This window comes from Carassius auratus, chromosome 20 (assembly GCF_003368295.1).
Source record: "Carassius auratus strain Wakin chromosome 20, ASM336829v1, whole genome shotgun sequence".
In the NCBI taxonomy this organism is placed as follows: Eukaryota; Metazoa; Chordata; class Actinopteri; order Cypriniformes; family Cyprinidae; genus Carassius; species Carassius auratus.
Window position 1 is genome coordinate 11,499,018 of NC_039262.1, and position 16,519 is coordinate 11,515,536.

Genomic DNA, 16,519 nt, shown 5'->3' on the forward strand with positions numbered 1-16,519 from the left:
TGTAGGTCTAATTATATTAAGAAAGGAAATTACATTCAGCTGTGAACCCATTGATTTTTATTAGTCATTTAGAAACATTGCCATTTGAAAATTTTATTATTTTCTTTTTAAGTCTCAACCATTGTTATCTCAGTATTATGAGCAATCTGACTGATATGGAACACAGAGGAATCTGTTATATTACTTTCAAAGCTTTAAACCACTGCTGAATTGTGAGAACTCTGCAAAAACAAACTAATGCTCTGGTGAATCTTCACAAGAAATCAGTTCTTTACATCCTATTCACATACATATGCTTACATTACAGTTTTTTGTTTTGTTTTTTACACACCAAAAGTTGTGGTATTGCCATGTTACTTGAAACGACAGACAACATTGACAAATAATGAATAGATATTCTAGACATGCTCGCAACTGAAATATTTTTCCTCTGAAAAAGAACCTAAAACTGAGATTTAGCACACAAACAGTCACATCCCAAAACAAATGGATCAACTTCAGGAATTCACAGAGCTACAGATCTTACACGTCTATCATCAAAAACATTTCTGAGAGCATTCAATGTATTGATCTTAAAATAAAGCAAAAAGGTGTCTTGTAATACCAAAAACTAAGCATTATAGCTATATAGCAAATCATTCATCAATTCAAATATTTTATGCAGACTTGCAGAGGAATTTAAATTCCATCTTGAAAAGTTTTGGAAAGGTTGAATTACTAATGATGAATATGGTTTGATGTAACTAGAGCTTCAAAATTCTGAAACATACTGGACACCAGCCATAATTGCACTAAATTAGTATCATAAAACACCCCACTGCGACACTTTTGTTACAAGGAAAGTAAGTCAAGGGCAGTAATCATCTGAATGATTCAACATTTGGCAAGGTGAGCGTTTATGGCAATAAAAAGCCTTATGAAAAACTGTTAACCTTAGACTACTTCCCGTGTAGTTGATTCATAGGTATCCGTGCACATTTGAATTGAGAAAGTGAAATCTACATCAATGTGCTGCTGAAAACTACTTTGTCCAAATACTTACAAAATAAATAATTTCTGGACATATGGAAAACAAAATCTGCTAGCAAGCCACTTAAATGAAAGCATGCTGAGAGCATAAACTTTTTACATATCAATTTTAGAGCACAGTCCACGTCACACTCGGAGTTCCAAAGAGGACTTAAAATAAAAAAAATACTAAAAGAACTTAATACAAAAAAAAAAAAAAAAACATTCTAAATGGGATGCACAAAATAGGTTAGGTCCTTGGCGTTTAGCACAGTGGCAAGCAAAAGCAGAAATAACTAATGGAGTTCATTAAGCAATGTTGTATTTTTTTTGTCTCCCACATAGTGAGTGTTGATTTGAACAAATGTTATTTCTCCTGTCAAAACCCTGAGGTGAACATTTAAGATATTGTAGAAGTTCATCTAGTTTTTTCCCAAGCCACAGTTAAAGACAAAGGAGGGGCTGGACAGGACACCAAGGGTCCTGAAAGCTCATTTGGGGTTAACAGGATTAAAGTCCACAGCAGGTATAGGTATCAGCAGCTGTCCCATGTAGAGAGATGCTATTGGGCCTCAATTCATTCTCCCGTAATCCTTGTCCCATTTGGTCACCTCCAGTCTGATCCCAGCTCTCTCACTGTTCCTCAGGCTCTCCGGCTGGCTGCTCAGGCTGGGCTGGAGGTCTAGGGGGCGCTGGAGGGACTCTGGGAACAGCTTGGTGCTGCCTCTGCCGATATGCGATTACTGTGCCCAAGAGCAGAGCAATGACAGTCATGAGGTAGAGATCCCACTCTGGACCCAGTAACTGGTCAAGATCCACCTGAGATAGAAGATCCTTCAGCTTGAGCAAAAAAAAGATGAATGTTATTGGTTAGTCCTTGACGCAAATCAGATTTCAGGTGGATTCTTACTGAAAGATTTGACTTACATTAAAATCTTGCAGGTACTCTAGTGCATAAATAAGGCCCAGCTTGCACAGGGCCAGGAACACAGGAACTTGGGCGTCAGGACTGGCTTCTGCAGCCATGTCATAGAAACGTTTAGCCAGATGAATGTCCTGTGGAGGAACAATCCCAAAATTGAGTACATTGTATACACTACAGATTATATTTGGTCAGTAAATTAAGTTTTTAGAAAGAAATGAAAACTTTTATTCAGCAAGGATGCATTAAATTGATCAAAAGTGACTGGGAAGACATTTATGTTGTTACAAAAGTTTTCAGATTCAAGTAAAATGCTGTTCTTTTTAACGTTCTTTTTACAAAGAATCCTAAATAAAATTCATCTGTTTCCACAAAAATGGTAAAAAGTAAAACAGGTTTCAACACTGATAATATGTTTCTTGAGCACCAAATAAGCATATTGGAAAGATTAATGATTTCTGAAGGATTTGCTATCACAGGAATAAATTACATTTTTTAAATATACTTTTTTGTAAGATTTATTTTTGCTCTTTTGCCTATTATCTAGATAGGACAGTGTAGTGACAGGAAGTTAAAGTCCACGAAAGGTCCACAAGCCGGGACTGGAATTCGAGACGGTCTTAGCACAACAGTGCTGAAATTTAAGATTTTTTATATTGTAATAATAGGTCACAATTTTACGGTTTTTAATCAAATAAATTAAAATAAGCCTTGGGGTGCATAAAAGATGACAGACCCCAATCTTTTGAACTGTAATGTAGATGCTTGCTTGTGAATGTAAATATGCATAGATATTTCACCTGTTTAATCCCAAGGCCCTTCTCATGCATATACCCTAGGTTGAACATGGCCTGTGCACTGTGCTGTTGCTCAGAGGCCAGACGATAATGAATGACTGCAGTCTCATAATCCACATCAGTGCCAAAGCCGTAGAAATGATAGTCACCCAGCTTGATTCTGGCCACCGTGTAACCTGATAGCAAAACAAAATATAAAACAGACACTGATACAGAGGTCCTGGGTGTTCAACAGCTTGATAGAGCCTCAAACCATTTTTAATAACATGCTTTAAAAACCTGTTTTTATTTTGCAGCAATGATTGTCTGACTTTACGTTATCCTGCTTATGACATAGCTGTGAACCAAGTAAATAAATGGGCATGCTATAGTGAAACGGCATATTTTATCAATATGTAATCAATTTTCTTTAAAGATTAATATGAAAATAATATGAGTATGACAAAGATCTGTTGCCAGGGACAACAGTAAAATAGCAGCAATGATACTGAAATGTGAGACAGCAGGATGCTGCTGAGGACCAATCAGAGTCAAGTATTTGACTGAGCCATGTAGTATGCCGTTATATTTGTCTCACTATAATGGTTGTAAGGTCATCAAAGCACTTTGGCATTTTGCTAGAGTGACTGTGTGGGTTGAAGAGAACAGTCTAACCTTGAGCAGCTGCTCTGGTCCAATGGAGCAAAGCCCGTGGGTACGTCTCATTCTCATTGAAAATCTGTGATCCCTCTGAAAGACACAGAGTCAGATTTATTATTACAATGTGAAATGGCTTATTTTAGCTGGGTTTTAATTTACCAAGGGACAGTAAACATGAAGGGAACATCTTTATATGTAGTCTCTCAGGCTTTCTGTACAAAATGCTCTACCTTCACAAAGATTCTGTGACCTTCTTTAAGTGTTCCCACATGTTTAGACATGAACTTTTTTCCCCATTCATTTCAGATCACTAATAATTACGCTTTAAAGAGGTCATGAACTGAGAAATCAAAATGCCCTTCATCTTTTGACACATAAGAGGTCACTGGACTATAAAAACATCCTGTAAGTTTAAAATTAACTCAGAAATTAGTATAAAAAAAAATAAAAATAAAAAATAAAATAAAAAAACAGCCTGTTTGGCCCTGCCAGACCACGTCAGTGAGAACTTGGTCCTTTGTTCACTTAATTTTACCACAGATTCATTTACAAACAAAGCACAATTCGACACCAGATTTTCAGAAACCCTGAAACTAAGAGGCAATGCTGTGCCGACTATATTGAATCTGACAGTAATGTCACACCAAACAAGTTTTATTACATGGTCACTGTTGCTTTGTCTGTAATTACAGATCGTCTGATATGTACGGAGTATTTATGCATTTTTAACCTAAAGTACAACAGCGTCCATCTATGAAGGATGTGTGTTGTCAAACACACAACCATTAGCCAATCACAGCAGTGGAAGTTTACTTCAGAGTCTACAATACACCATTCCTAGTCAAGCAGAGCATTCTGATAAGGGGATTAAAAACAGGAGAGATTACTTTATGTCATTTGTTGTAAAAACCTTGAGAATATTATAATGGGACTTCAGAGAACACTATAAAATAAAATAATATATAAAGGCAGCTCATGACACCTTTGAAAAGAAAACATAATATACTGATTTCCATGCAGTTTTTCATTAGCATATCAGTGACAAAATATTCATTTTAACCGTAATAATTTCATAAAAGTAACATCTTGATTAATTATCAAAAGCATTTGAATATTTTAGAGCAGAACATGAAATAATAATAATAATTATATTCCCTTTAGAAATGCATACTCTCCATAAAATTTAAGTCATACATCCATTATTTTTCCAGGCCTAAAAAAAAAAAAAAAAGGAATAATTTCCAGCTTTTAATGACTATGGGTGGGAAATCTGTTCTTTATTTCAAATTATTGTCAGGGCAGAATGGGAAGGTAAAGTATACATAAAATGTTTTTGTTGTTGTTGTTGTTATCCATCTTTTTTAAATAAAGATATGGTTTAAAAACAACATTTTGATTAAATGGCAGATGCTGACCAACTATTCTCAGACCAACTTTTGCCCCAAAACCAAAATTATTGTGCATGTATGTGTTAGAGGTTTAGCGCCCTCTGGTGGTAGTGACACATCACTGACTCACTTTGATCAAGGATGAAGGCCACATTGCTCTGGGCGACCTCGTAGCCCTGTTCAGCCAGCAGGAGATACTGTACTAGAGCAGAATCCATGTCGCCCTCCTTAAAGCTTCCGTATGCTGCCATGAGTCTCTCAGACCAGCGGCCACGCTCACACACGTTCTTAAAGAGCTGGTCTCACACACACACACATGCATGGTAAACTATCAGAGAAGTTTTTTGAAACATGGCTATGCATGATGAAATCGCGTCTCACCTCTACTGCAGTGTGGCAGGAGCGCATGACCCCAGTCCCCGTGGCATGCATCTGAGCTAGATTGTAGAAGGCTAGGATGTGACCCGCTTGAGATGCCAGGTTAAAGAATTTAAGAGCCTGCTTATAATCACGCTTCACCCCGATTCCATCTAAAAAACAAATGAAGAAACAAAGTCATAAATGCACTTTTCATACTCTCAACACCCACCAGCTGAAATGACTAACACGCTTCTCAGTCCTCAATGTTTGTCAAGAATAAGATCCTGCCAAAGCAGAATGCAGATGGGAGTTTGTCATGGCAACAATCACCTAAGCAACCAAACCAAAAGGAGTTAGCTGTGATTTAGGATAAAAGAAGATAAATCTCTATTGTGAAGAAGAAGAATTCCCTGTTCTATATTCTGAAGCATTTGCTGTGTAATTGTTGGGAATATGTAAACTTCACTATTTGAAAAGAAAATATTAAACTTTCGCAAATTATTGCATCACTTAAATTGTCAAAATATTTATTTATATCGAATTTACCTAATAAATGATGTATTCTGGAGTTTTTGTGGAATTTGCTGAATTTTGTGGGAAATTATTCCATGGCCTTTACTGGCTCAATAAAACCTTTTCCTTTGTGTCATAAATGGCTGACTATTTTTCCAGTAGTAACAGCAGGAAAAGTAAAAGGGAAAGGGAAAACCTGAAAGCAAATTATTCACATGCAATTTCTCTGACTGACACACACTTACTGTAGTACATGGTTCCCAGCTGCAACTGTCCGTCCACCCAGCCTTGCTCTGCAGCCTTCTGAAAATACTTCAGTGCCAGGTCATAGTTCTGCAGGATCGAGAAGAAACAATGACTTAAAAGATCTTTGAATGATTGCATAATGTTGATCTCATCTAGGAACCTCACCACAGGAACACCCCTTCCATACAGGTAAGCCATACCGAGGCCACTCTGGCCAACCGGATTTCCCTAAACAGATGCCAACAAAAATGACAAATTAAAGAACATTTGAAAATGAACAGTTTCTTAATCTTGAAAAAAGATAAAATTATTCTCACCAAATCTGCAGCCTTTTTGAAATAATGCAGGGCCGTGTCATTGTTCTGAGGCACATACTCACTGCCTTCAGAGTACATCTGAGACAACAGAATGAGAGTTAAAGAAAGAAAGATCCACACAGAGTGAGATCATTCAGCTACAGTCCAGGAAAATTTATTTCCAGGACTCATTAAATCCATACCTTTCCAAGGAAGGCCATTGCATGTGTGTTCCCTGCATTTGCTGCTTGGTTAAAGTACTCATATGCTCGCTGAAAATAATGACAAATAGAAAGTGACTATAAAATCATTGTTTAAAATGATTAGGAGGAGGCAAAAAAAAAAAACACTACCTGATGATTCTGTTCCACACCTCTTCCTCCATGTAGGTGTAACTGACCCAGGCCCACCTAGTCAAGACAATTTCAAATGTGATAGCAATAGTCAAAAATACAAGTACATTAGACCAATAACTGCTTCAAACAGGGTGAAACTGTTCTTACAGATGAATCAGAATGGTTTTATTTTACCTGTGCCTGCACATCTCCTTTCTCAGCCAAGAACTGGTAGTACTGGATCAAATCCTCCTCTAGCATTCCACTGCTAGAACCAGGATTTTCCACTTCATCTAAGAGCCGGATCCGCTGTACTGCACTGCCCCCTGTCAGGGATACATCGCTGGCCACTAACAAAAAATAAAAAAATGTATTACTTTGATATTACAAGACTTCAGAGCCCTGCATTTCAGCCAGGGGTTGATGGGGCCTGACTTTTTTTTATGCCCCTCGGGCCAAGCCAGGCTTCGGAGCAATTTTCACATCATAGTTCAGACGTGGACCAGGCCTCGGGCCTGTTTTAGGCTTCTCCTCAATTTTATATTTTAGACATTCATCAATTAGTAATGAAGATGAAAAACACAAAAAAAAAAAAAATTGATGTGATGATTTGAGAAGGTTAAATTGATCAAAAAAAGGCTCATTGTCTGCTGCTGGATGCTTGATTGTTACTTAAAGAAAACTAAAACTTATATTTAACGAAAAAATGCTCCAAAAGTTTTTCTTAATTGACTCAGTAATAAAACGAAATAAAACAATCACTTTGCTATTACATGCAAAACTGAACTACTTTATTAGCTGAAACAATAGTAGAAGCTGTTTAGGGAGAAGAGGGAAAATAAAGACAGGCTCGGGTCTGATAAGCTGTTGGACATGGGCCAGGCTAGGGCCTATATTTGAGGCCCGTGCAGAGCTCTACAAGACTTAATCATCACTGAGTTCAAATATGGACAGAGTGAGAAAAACTGAGCAGTACCAGTGATTATTCATGAGCAGCATGAGTGTAATTCACATTAAAAATACATTTCTACAGAGATTTTATAGTTGTATGGTCACACTGCACTGCGCACATGCAGCATTTAAGTCTCTAAACATTTCCTTAGACAGACGAGTGGCGAACAAGGATCCAGATAACATCTTTTAAAACATGCTGTGCCGAAATGTGATATGTTTAGACATGTGAGGACTGCATATAAATGTGACAAGATTTACCATGATTGGCCACTTGTCTGTAGTGAGTGAGAGCAGATTCACAGCTCTGAGGAACTCCAACACCTCCCCAATATCTGTAGCCCTGAAAAAAAAAATATATATATATAGGGATTTAGCAGACAGCACAGCCAGGAAATGCAGGATAAACACAAGCCTACACAGCAACAATGCATTAAGAAAGTAGTCATGGATAAATTATGGTGCCACATGATCTGAGGTTTCAACTTTGCGGCATGTAACTGAGCCAAAATGTCGGTCAGAACTTAACGATCCAAAGGTTTGTTTAGACACTCAACTTGATATATGCAAAGTCAAATAAAGACTTGACGTGTACGATAAGCAAGTCATCAAGTCTAATTTCCTCAGTGGAACAGGATCCTCCATTGTTTAAAATACAGGACAAAGAGTCATTCTTCTTACCAGAATCATATGTGCTACTAGATTTCCACCTAAAGCTCCAAAGGTGTAGTACACCAGTGCCTGCCATTAGAGGAAAAACAGCATTTTTATTAAACATTCACATTAAAAATAAGCAGGCTGAGCTTTCTAGATAAATGTCATTAGGGAATACCTTTGCTTGACTTGAGTTCACCCCTAATCCTGCAGCATATAGGAAACCGAGTGCCTGTGTGAACACAAAATGAAAATTGATTTCTCAAACTTTTCCTGATGCAATAGTAAAGCAGTGGTACAACCCCACACACAGCTGCTATTCTTAAGAAACAGCTTGAAATGAGTCACAGGACAAAAAAAGCATCAGTATTATCATAGAAAGATGACATTTAGTTAATAAACAGATGTGCTTACAGTCTGGGCTTTAGGGGAGCCCTCCAGTGCCAGCTTCTCAAAGATCTCCTTCGCCTGAGGAATGCTCTGGGGTAAGTAGTCTCCTAACAGCATGGCATATGCCACCTTCTCCATGGCCTTGGTATGACCCATCTCTGCAACTTTCAGGAGTCGGTCATACAAACTGTAATGCAGAAATAAACAAGAATATACACTACTGTTTAATATTTTGAGGTTGGCAAGTCTCTTACGATTAAATTATTGATTAAAAAGATTAATCCCGTCCCGTGTCTCCCGCAGATTTGGTGCTCAAGAAAACTCTCTTGTCATTATTAATTTTAAATACATTACTTTTTATTCTTTTTAATAGTTTTTTCATGTTCAAAATATTTTATTTGACATAGAAATCTTTTTTGACATTACTTCGCTTTCAGCGCTATCAGGCTAATGTTAGCATTTTCCAAGATCTCCTATTGCACCTTTAATTCTACACGTTAATACTTTTGACTCCAATACAGGAAAAAAAAACTATCCTAAAAGATAAAAATTTGCAAAAACTGTACCTCCAATCCCATTCACATCAACAACAATAACTACAATAATAACTATACAGGTATAGTTTTAATCTCATTAATTTTAATATCGTTCTACATGTAAAATAATAGCATCCACGCCACAACTACAACGGCACAGAGGAACAATACTGTTGGAATTACTTTAACAATAATTTTTTCCAGCTGATGAATGATAGAAATATTAACAGCCAACCACAATCAGAATCAGCCAATCAGAATCACGGCCTGATTTAAAGAGCATGGGCATTTAAAGTTAATTTTTTGCACAATTCTTCAGATAGTGTAGGTTCAAGACATAAATAATAAGAAAACTGTTGAAACAGCACTGCAAGAAAAACACATAGCTCCACAGCACTCACTCGTTCTTCTGGCTCCTTCTGCTGGTGCTGTTAATCATCTTAATCGCATCCTGGTACTGTTCTTCAGCCTCTTCCAACAAACGCCTCTGCTCTGCTTGCTCCTCCGCTGCGAGGACAGATACATTACACATGCATTTGGTGTAACAACTGAAAGGGCTACAAATCACAATTAATTTATAGTGCAGGTAAAGTTGACATTGAATTTTTCATATCTAGGCTACTAATGCAGAAGAGTAAGAGTAGCAATAACTCCTTTCGACAAACATACCAAGAACTCTTCCAAATCAAATTAGTAACATATTTCATATAGAACGTAGAGTCACAATATGATTCATTTTTACAATCTTAAGTACACTACCAATAACAGCTCACTCACTTTCACAGAAGCCCCATTTCTTATCAGTGTTGTAGTTGTATGTCGTGGCACACCACAGCCTCCCATCTCCTCTGCCTTCAGTAGTGCACTCCGAATACTCTTTCTCTTGGAAAAGAAAAGGAAAGACGCAGGGCTCTCCAGAGGCTGTTCCACCAATCGCCACCGGAACTATGATAAACACCAATGAGAAATTGACACAATAGCCTGATACTTTCACAGGAAACAAACTACACACTTGTGAATGCATGGGTGAGCAGGTTTCTTTTCTCAAACCCTGCAAGCTGTGATGCAGAGAGCAACAAAGAAAGATCTTGTGCTGTAAAATCCTAAACTATGCAACATAAAACTCAAACGGTATCAAAACCTTGAATGTGTGAGCAAAAGATTAGTTACGTAGTAAAGAGAGATAAGTCAATTTCAACTAAATGTGCAGAGAAACCTACAGACAAAACCTGAATACTATATGTTATTCAGGAAGCACCTGCAGACCCCATCTGGATCTATTCACCTTCTTTATGACGCTCCTCTGGTGGAGGAGGTTGACTCGGAAGGTCTTCCTGTTCAACCCCCTCAATCTCACTCTCTACTTCAGTGTCAGTTGTACTGCTGTCGCCCTGGGCATCTTTAGAGACATACGCATGTCCCGCCACAGTTTTGGAGCCATCATTATTATCTGTGCTCTGGCCAAAAAATAAGATAAATAAATAAAATAGTTTGTTTATGATGTTATTTATAAATAGTGTGTGTGTGTGTAGATATATCAATATTTTCACTATTTGTGTAAGCATACCGTGATGTTTTAAGAAAAAAATAATTTCTAATTTTACATTAAGAACATGAAATTGAATGTATTTCCCCCCCTAAATTCAATACCAGGAATCACTAACACAAAATACTTCTACCCAACTGCATATTAAATGGCTCTGATAATATATAATTCTGTTTAAATGCTGTATTACCTGAGACTCACCACCCTCTGCAACTCCTTCATCTTGAAGTACTTCTGCAACCAAAATCAAAACTCATATACAGTTTATATACAAAACATGTTAACATATTAAATAGCTTAGTTAAAGTCTAAATAAACACACATTTTCCTAAAAATTGAAAAAGAGCCTTTGACTCACCAGCTGTCACTTCCAAAGTCACAGCTAAAGCCACGATAAGGACCAGACAAGACTTCTTAGTGGGATTCATGTCGTCAGATTGTGCAAAACGCAGTGGACTGAAAATCTGATTGAATTAAACCTGCACACTAACTGAACTGTCTTTTGTCCTAGCTAGCCATTTAGCTATTTAAATCTGTCAGTGAACTGCACCTGACTGCATAACCGACTAGCTATAGTACTTGACCAACGAGCCAGTCAACCGGAAACTTCTCCCAAGAGCAAAAATGGATTATAATAAAACAACCCATTCGCAAAAACAGTACATTAATACCCTTACCAAAGCATTTTGAGCTAGCAGCTCAATGTAACTTAACTCAGTGACAGCCTGTCTACACAGCTAGCAAAGCTAAACACTTCCCAGAGACTAATGCCGCGTCGGTCGCGGACCATGAAAACAGATGATTTCCGCAATAATGTTTTCAAGGCACCTGCAATGTTTATCAAATTCAACAACAGAAGACAACAGTTTAGCCGTCGTTAGGGTTTCTCGTGTTACAGCATATTCCTGTTCACTGACCGACCCCCAATTTCCTAATCCGCTGAGGCTTCACCAATCAGGAGACGGGATCGTAGATAATAGCCAATCGCTGCGCTCCAACAGTCAGCTGACCAATCAGAGGCGCACACACAAGAGTAACACGGCGCCTGAGATACGCGAATGGAGCAGACGTGTACAAGACAGTTTGCAGGATGTGAGAACGCCTTTGAACAGCTGACTGTCTTTCAGTCGAGTGTGAAGTAGACAGTATAGGAGTTATCAAATATTATATTATTATTAGAAAATAAATATTTAAATAGTTTACAAATGTTTTAAAAGTACACACTCATGAGCGATAATGGTTCTTAAAAGTTAAAACTTCTTGTTTTATTACAAGTACAACACAGAATTGACAATGTATTCAAGAGGCATCATGATTATACAATCAATTCGACTTTTGCTTCATCACAGACAAAGTGAAAAGCTCATTATCTATATCTGGAATGCCCAGACATAATATTCAAACATACATGTTACATTCAAACATGACAAGTTCTAATGCAAATGCAATAGCAAAAAAACAAAACAAAAAAAATTAATAATAAGATTAAAACATACAGGCACCTATTTTTCACCGTAAAGGCACAGATGTTTGTGGAAAACCAGAAATTAACTAGCACATGCAAGAAATACAACAAGTGTTTTATGTGCGTATGTGTTTTTTTTTTATCTATTTTTATTATGTCCCAATTTTCTGGCACGGCACAACATGAGCTTTGGCTTAACAGAGTCGTGCTCCATAACCAAACGTCTGTTTAATGGCATCAAAGTAGTATCTCTGCCAGCCCTCTTTCATTCTTTCCTCGTCATTGCTGGGAACTCCTCTGGCCTCCAGAATCAGCTCTGTCTCGCTACCTTTATTTACGAAGTTTAAAATGACAGTTGCTGCGTGTCCTGAAAGAGAGTTAGAAAGAAATCATAACTCAGTTTAAAGCAAACAGATCCAACAACAGTGATGAACACTGGCCATAAACAATCATTAATGAGCAAAACATTTCATAGACTTTCCTTAATGCATACAAAACAAATAATCTAGAAAAATAAAAAACAAATAATGTAGAAAAATATTATGATTACTAATATTAAAGTAGTATGCGGGTTCACAAAAAAAAAATACAACATTAATATATACAATAATAAAGCATACCAGCTGGCCAACTTGAAAACCTCCATTTCATGACAATTTTCTGGTCTGGAATCTAAAAACAAAATGAACAATATTTACAAAATCTGTTGCGTCAATAGAAAAATGCAGTATAAAAAAAAGTTAGGTTCTCATTAGATAAATCAATTAAACCAAATTAGTTGATTTAACAGTTAAAAAAATCATTATAAGAGGTTCATTCTCACCAGTTCTGCAAACTGCCCATAAACATTTCCTTCCAGCAGCCGGAATTTGCCACCTGAGCACCCATCCACAGAGGCAGCAAGGTGTGTAAAAGCTTGTACCATCTACACACATGGAAAAACAGGGAGTGAGTGAGTTCAGCATCAGATAATCTATGCATAAAGAACAGCAGGATACATACAGATTTATTGTTTCAACTTGATTTGTATAGACTGACAGTTTATTCTGACCTCTTGTTTTAGGAAAACCCTGTACAACTCTTCTGGTGAGGTAAGAAACGTGTCTTTCATAGTCAAAGATACTGTTGAAATTTTAACTCCAGTGTTGGAAGCGTTTTTTGTTGTGGAGGATCCCATCTGTTGGGGGGACCAAAACATTTATACTCAATTTTGATACAGAGCTGAAATATGAATGTGCACAAATATCACTTGAATCCAAAAACAAGCATGAAAATATGTGTGTGATTGCAACTGACATAACATAAAGGGTGGATGTATGACCGGCAAACTGTTTAGTATGTATTTGTGTTACCAGAAAATGAACGAGAACTCACTTGGGTTTGGTCTAGTTTGACCTTGGCTTGTGTCTCCTGATTCTGTTTGTTGAGTGCGTTTTCTGTTGGTAAAATCATACCCTGAGAGAACTCTGTAAAAACAAGTTACGAGAATGTGATGTCCTGCACAAATAAAACAAAGCAGTAATTACAAACAGACGTTTTAAATCCATCACCTGTTTTGAGATGTTTGACATAGTTGTCCAGTGCCATCCTGATTTTCTTGACTCCCTCCTTCCTCATGAGGTCAGTCAGAGGTGTGTTTGGCTGATCTTTACAAAGTTTAACACAAATCTGTACAAACAAACATAAGGTAGATCTTCATACAGCATGCTCACTCATATGGAAAGAGTATTTAATTGGGAGAGAGGTTCACTTACATCTAAGTCATCCATGTCATTTTCATCAGAGAGATTTGGTATTTCAACAGTGCCTTTATATTTGATTCCTATTTTATTTGTACCTACAGAAAAAAAGCATGTCTTTTATTTTACCTTTACATTCAGTTATTATGCTGTGTGTGCAAACAAAACTTTGACTAACCAGTCCATGAGGCTTTAACAACCCACTCATAGAAGTAGATGAGTTTCCCTTTGCGGTTGTTGATAGAGGCCTCGCCGTCAATGTTGCTGACGTCTGTGATCTCGCATGAGCCTTCTTCACCCTCTACACAAAGCCCAAGAAGAAGGCTATTTATTGTATCTTGAGACCAGCTCGTAACATCTCTCTCTGTCCTGTGGTATACGATTAAGGAAAATAAACATTTATTTACAGTTGATTTGATAGAATTTGCATATAATTCACATTTCAAAAGAGAACTATGCAACTACTAATAACTGCAGTTTCTCAAAAATGTATTGGAGAGTAAATATGTGTATGTGTGTGTGTGTGTATTAGTGCTGTCAAACAATTAATCATGATTAATCACATCCCTTTTTTTTTTTTTTACATGTGTCCTGTCAGTATATTTATAAATACACACTCATGCATGTATACATTTAAGAAAAATATATTGCTTATATATTAAATGTATTTATATTTAATATAATACTGTACATATACATAGTACACATATGGCATATTAAGTAAACAAAAACTTTTATTTTGGATGCGATTAATCGTGATTAGTCATTGGACAGCACTAATATATATATATATGTGTGTGTGTGTGTGTGTGTGTGTGTATATATAATAGTTATATTATCTATATTAACTCTCTCTTTCACACAAGTGTTTGCATTTGAGAGAGCAAAAGATAATATATATAATTATATAATATAGATTACTTCTTCAGATAAGTAACATTTTAAGAGGGACAGTTCAGAAGTCATACTCCGTTTGCTTTTCATCAGAACACTCCGAGTCTAATTCTGTCTCACATTCGTGTACTTCCAAAAATAGACTGTACCAACCCCTCGCATTCAACCACTGGACATTCCAGAGGCTTCTGCAAACACTGGAAAAACTAACCTAATGTCTTGTAAGAATCAGATGTAGGCAGTATATGTAAAATATAAAAGTGGTTTTACGTTTTCTGTGAGGTGTTATGCCATTCTCAATTCAAACATTTCTAAATCTGTTTTTATATACCGTGTTGGCCACACATTGAGACAGAATATTAAATAGTTTAAAATTACAATTTAAAATGACCAAGTTAAAATATAGAATGGCCATAATGATAAAATCTGTAATCAATAACATAATATATAGCCTATACTTTCCCCTAGACATTTATGCATTTTAACCCAAAATCTAGATGAATACATGTGAAGTTGTAAAATAGAACTTAATCTATTAAAGAGGCACTTCATGCAGTTAATTTAACACAATGGACGAAAAAACTTGTGGTTTGCTACACACTGTTGCCGACATGCACGTGTTACATACCAGTGCCAGTTATTGACATTTGTCGCATCTGCTCTTTCTTCCACAATCCAGCGCGGGTCTCCCTCTCCCCATTTGGCCATGACAGGATTTAGCTGATTTTAAAAGAATTGAGATGTTCCGATAAACTGCGGATGCGGGTTAGTAGGCTACCGCAGGGATTGACAGATGTAAATTTCGTGAATTACACAATAAATGTATGCAGAAGGATCTCAGCTGATTTGCTGCGTCGACGGAGTACTATAAATATTCATGAGATTATACAGGACCAGTGAAGGACCGAACGAGTATGACTATATTAGACGCACAAAACAACTCTCTTAAGGAAATCCGAGGGAGGCAGGGAGGAAGTATTCAAGGAGCAGTCGAGAGGTAAGTTGTCCGCTCAACTATCTGGCAGCTGTTCCCCTAGACCTTTATTAAGCCCCCATAGAAAGTCCCAGAACCGGAACTGGGTGAAGAAGCTTCCTTTAGAAACCAGAAACTCGCGGACCTTCTTGGTCCTCGTTACCTAAGTTAAAACATCAACATAAACAACAAAAAAACTTTCGACTGTATACCAGGCATAAATCTCATTTTTCAACTGGACTAAGCTCCCTTGTGAAAAAAATAGCGCTTAATTGTTTTGAATGTGCATATCATAAACGTGCACTTAATTTTAGTTTAGCCTATTTATATATCGTAAAAGTATAGGCTATATGAAAAACCACTGTACTTCAACTGTACTACACGTGTACTTTATTTTTACAATTGAGTACTTGGTCATAATTTTAATTATAGTGTTTTTTTTTTTTATTGCACATTATTTTAAAAGCGGGCCTACTAAATTGTAGCTTCATTACAAATCCAAATATATTCAAATACATGACTATAACATGACTTTTTAAATAAATAAATAGCCATTTATATTTTGCAACATTGTATACAAGCTTACCATTTTAATGAAGAGCTACCAATGGTTATATAGATGATTACTTTGGTTTAATACAAATACAACAGTTAAATACTATGCACAATGGTACATTTTCATAGGGAATGAAACACAGAATCCATATCCATATTACTTTACTTAAATTTTTTTTGTTCCTGGTGTTAGATGATCCCAATACAAGTGTGTAAATGAGATGTGTGGGAAAACACATTATGAAACTGACAGGTTCTCTTTAAGTCATCAGTACACGAGTTTGTCCAGCAGGTGGAGCTGAGGTAAAGAGC

The 16,519-nt window shown here is 36.8% G+C and overlaps 2 protein-coding genes across 2 annotated transcripts; both read right to left on the reverse strand.

The window, feature by feature from the left end:
* Nucleotides 1–40: 40 nt before the first annotated feature.
* Nucleotides 41–11,525, reverse strand: sel1l (SEL1L adaptor subunit of SYVN1 ubiquitin ligase). The gene is made up of 21 exons (XM_026291051.1): nucleotides 10,940–11,525; nucleotides 10,772–10,815; nucleotides 10,321–10,492; nucleotides 9,813–9,980; nucleotides 9,437–9,542; nucleotides 8,524–8,686; nucleotides 8,288–8,341; nucleotides 8,137–8,196; nucleotides 7,717–7,798; nucleotides 6,700–6,854; nucleotides 6,523–6,579; nucleotides 6,373–6,441; nucleotides 6,191–6,268; nucleotides 6,039–6,101; nucleotides 5,873–5,960; nucleotides 5,136–5,284; nucleotides 4,885–5,050; nucleotides 3,382–3,456; nucleotides 2,731–2,903; nucleotides 1,936–2,064; nucleotides 41–1,848 (listed from the first exon to the last, which is right to left on the reverse strand). The coding sequence occupies exons 1-21, from the start codon at nucleotides 11,007–11,009 to the stop codon at nucleotides 1,642–1,644; spliced, it is 2,328 nt and encodes a 775-aa protein (XP_026146836.1). The 5' UTR covers nucleotides 11,010–11,525; the 3' UTR covers nucleotides 41–1,641.
* Nucleotides 11,526–11,818: 293 nt separating this feature from the next.
* On the reverse strand, nucleotides 11,819–15,754 carry ahsa1a (AHA1, activator of heat shock protein ATPase homolog 1a). Its single transcript, XM_026291052.1, has 9 exons — nucleotides 15,308–15,754; nucleotides 13,964–14,154; nucleotides 13,801–13,883; nucleotides 13,597–13,714; nucleotides 13,421–13,512; nucleotides 13,098–13,223; nucleotides 12,870–12,971; nucleotides 12,667–12,718; nucleotides 11,819–12,413 (listed from the first exon to the last, which is right to left on the reverse strand). Exons 1-9 carry the CDS (start codon nucleotides 15,385–15,387, stop codon nucleotides 12,241–12,243), a joined length of 1,017 nt encoding a protein of 338 aa, XP_026146837.1. The 5' UTR covers nucleotides 15,388–15,754; the 3' UTR covers nucleotides 11,819–12,240.
* Between the last annotated feature and the right edge of the window lie 765 nt (nucleotides 15,755–16,519).

Coding starts and splice junctions, on each gene's coding strand:
- sel1l (XM_026291051.1), bottom strand. CDS start 11,009: ATGAATCCCACTAAGAAGTCTTGTCTGGTCCTTATCGTGGCTTTAGCT. Junction 2,904..3,381: donor GACCAGAGCAGCTGCTCAAG/GTTAGACTGTTC, acceptor TTTTGCTATCAG/GTTACACGGTGGCCAGAATC. Junction 2,065..2,730: donor AGGGCCTTGGGATTAAACAG/GTGAAATATCTA, acceptor GTTCCTCCACAG/GACATTCATCTGGCTAAACG.
- ahsa1a (XM_026291052.1), bottom strand. CDS start 15,387: ATGGCCAAATGGGGAGAGGGAGACCCGCGCTGGATTGTGGAAGAAAGA. Junction 13,715..13,800: donor ATGACATGGATGACTTAGAT/GTAAGTGAACCT, acceptor TTGTTTGTACAG/ATTTGTGTTAAACTTTGTAA. Junction 12,719..12,869: donor ATGGGCAGTTTGCAGAACTG/GTGAGAATGAAC, acceptor TTTTGTTTTTAG/ATTCCAGACCAGAAAATTGT.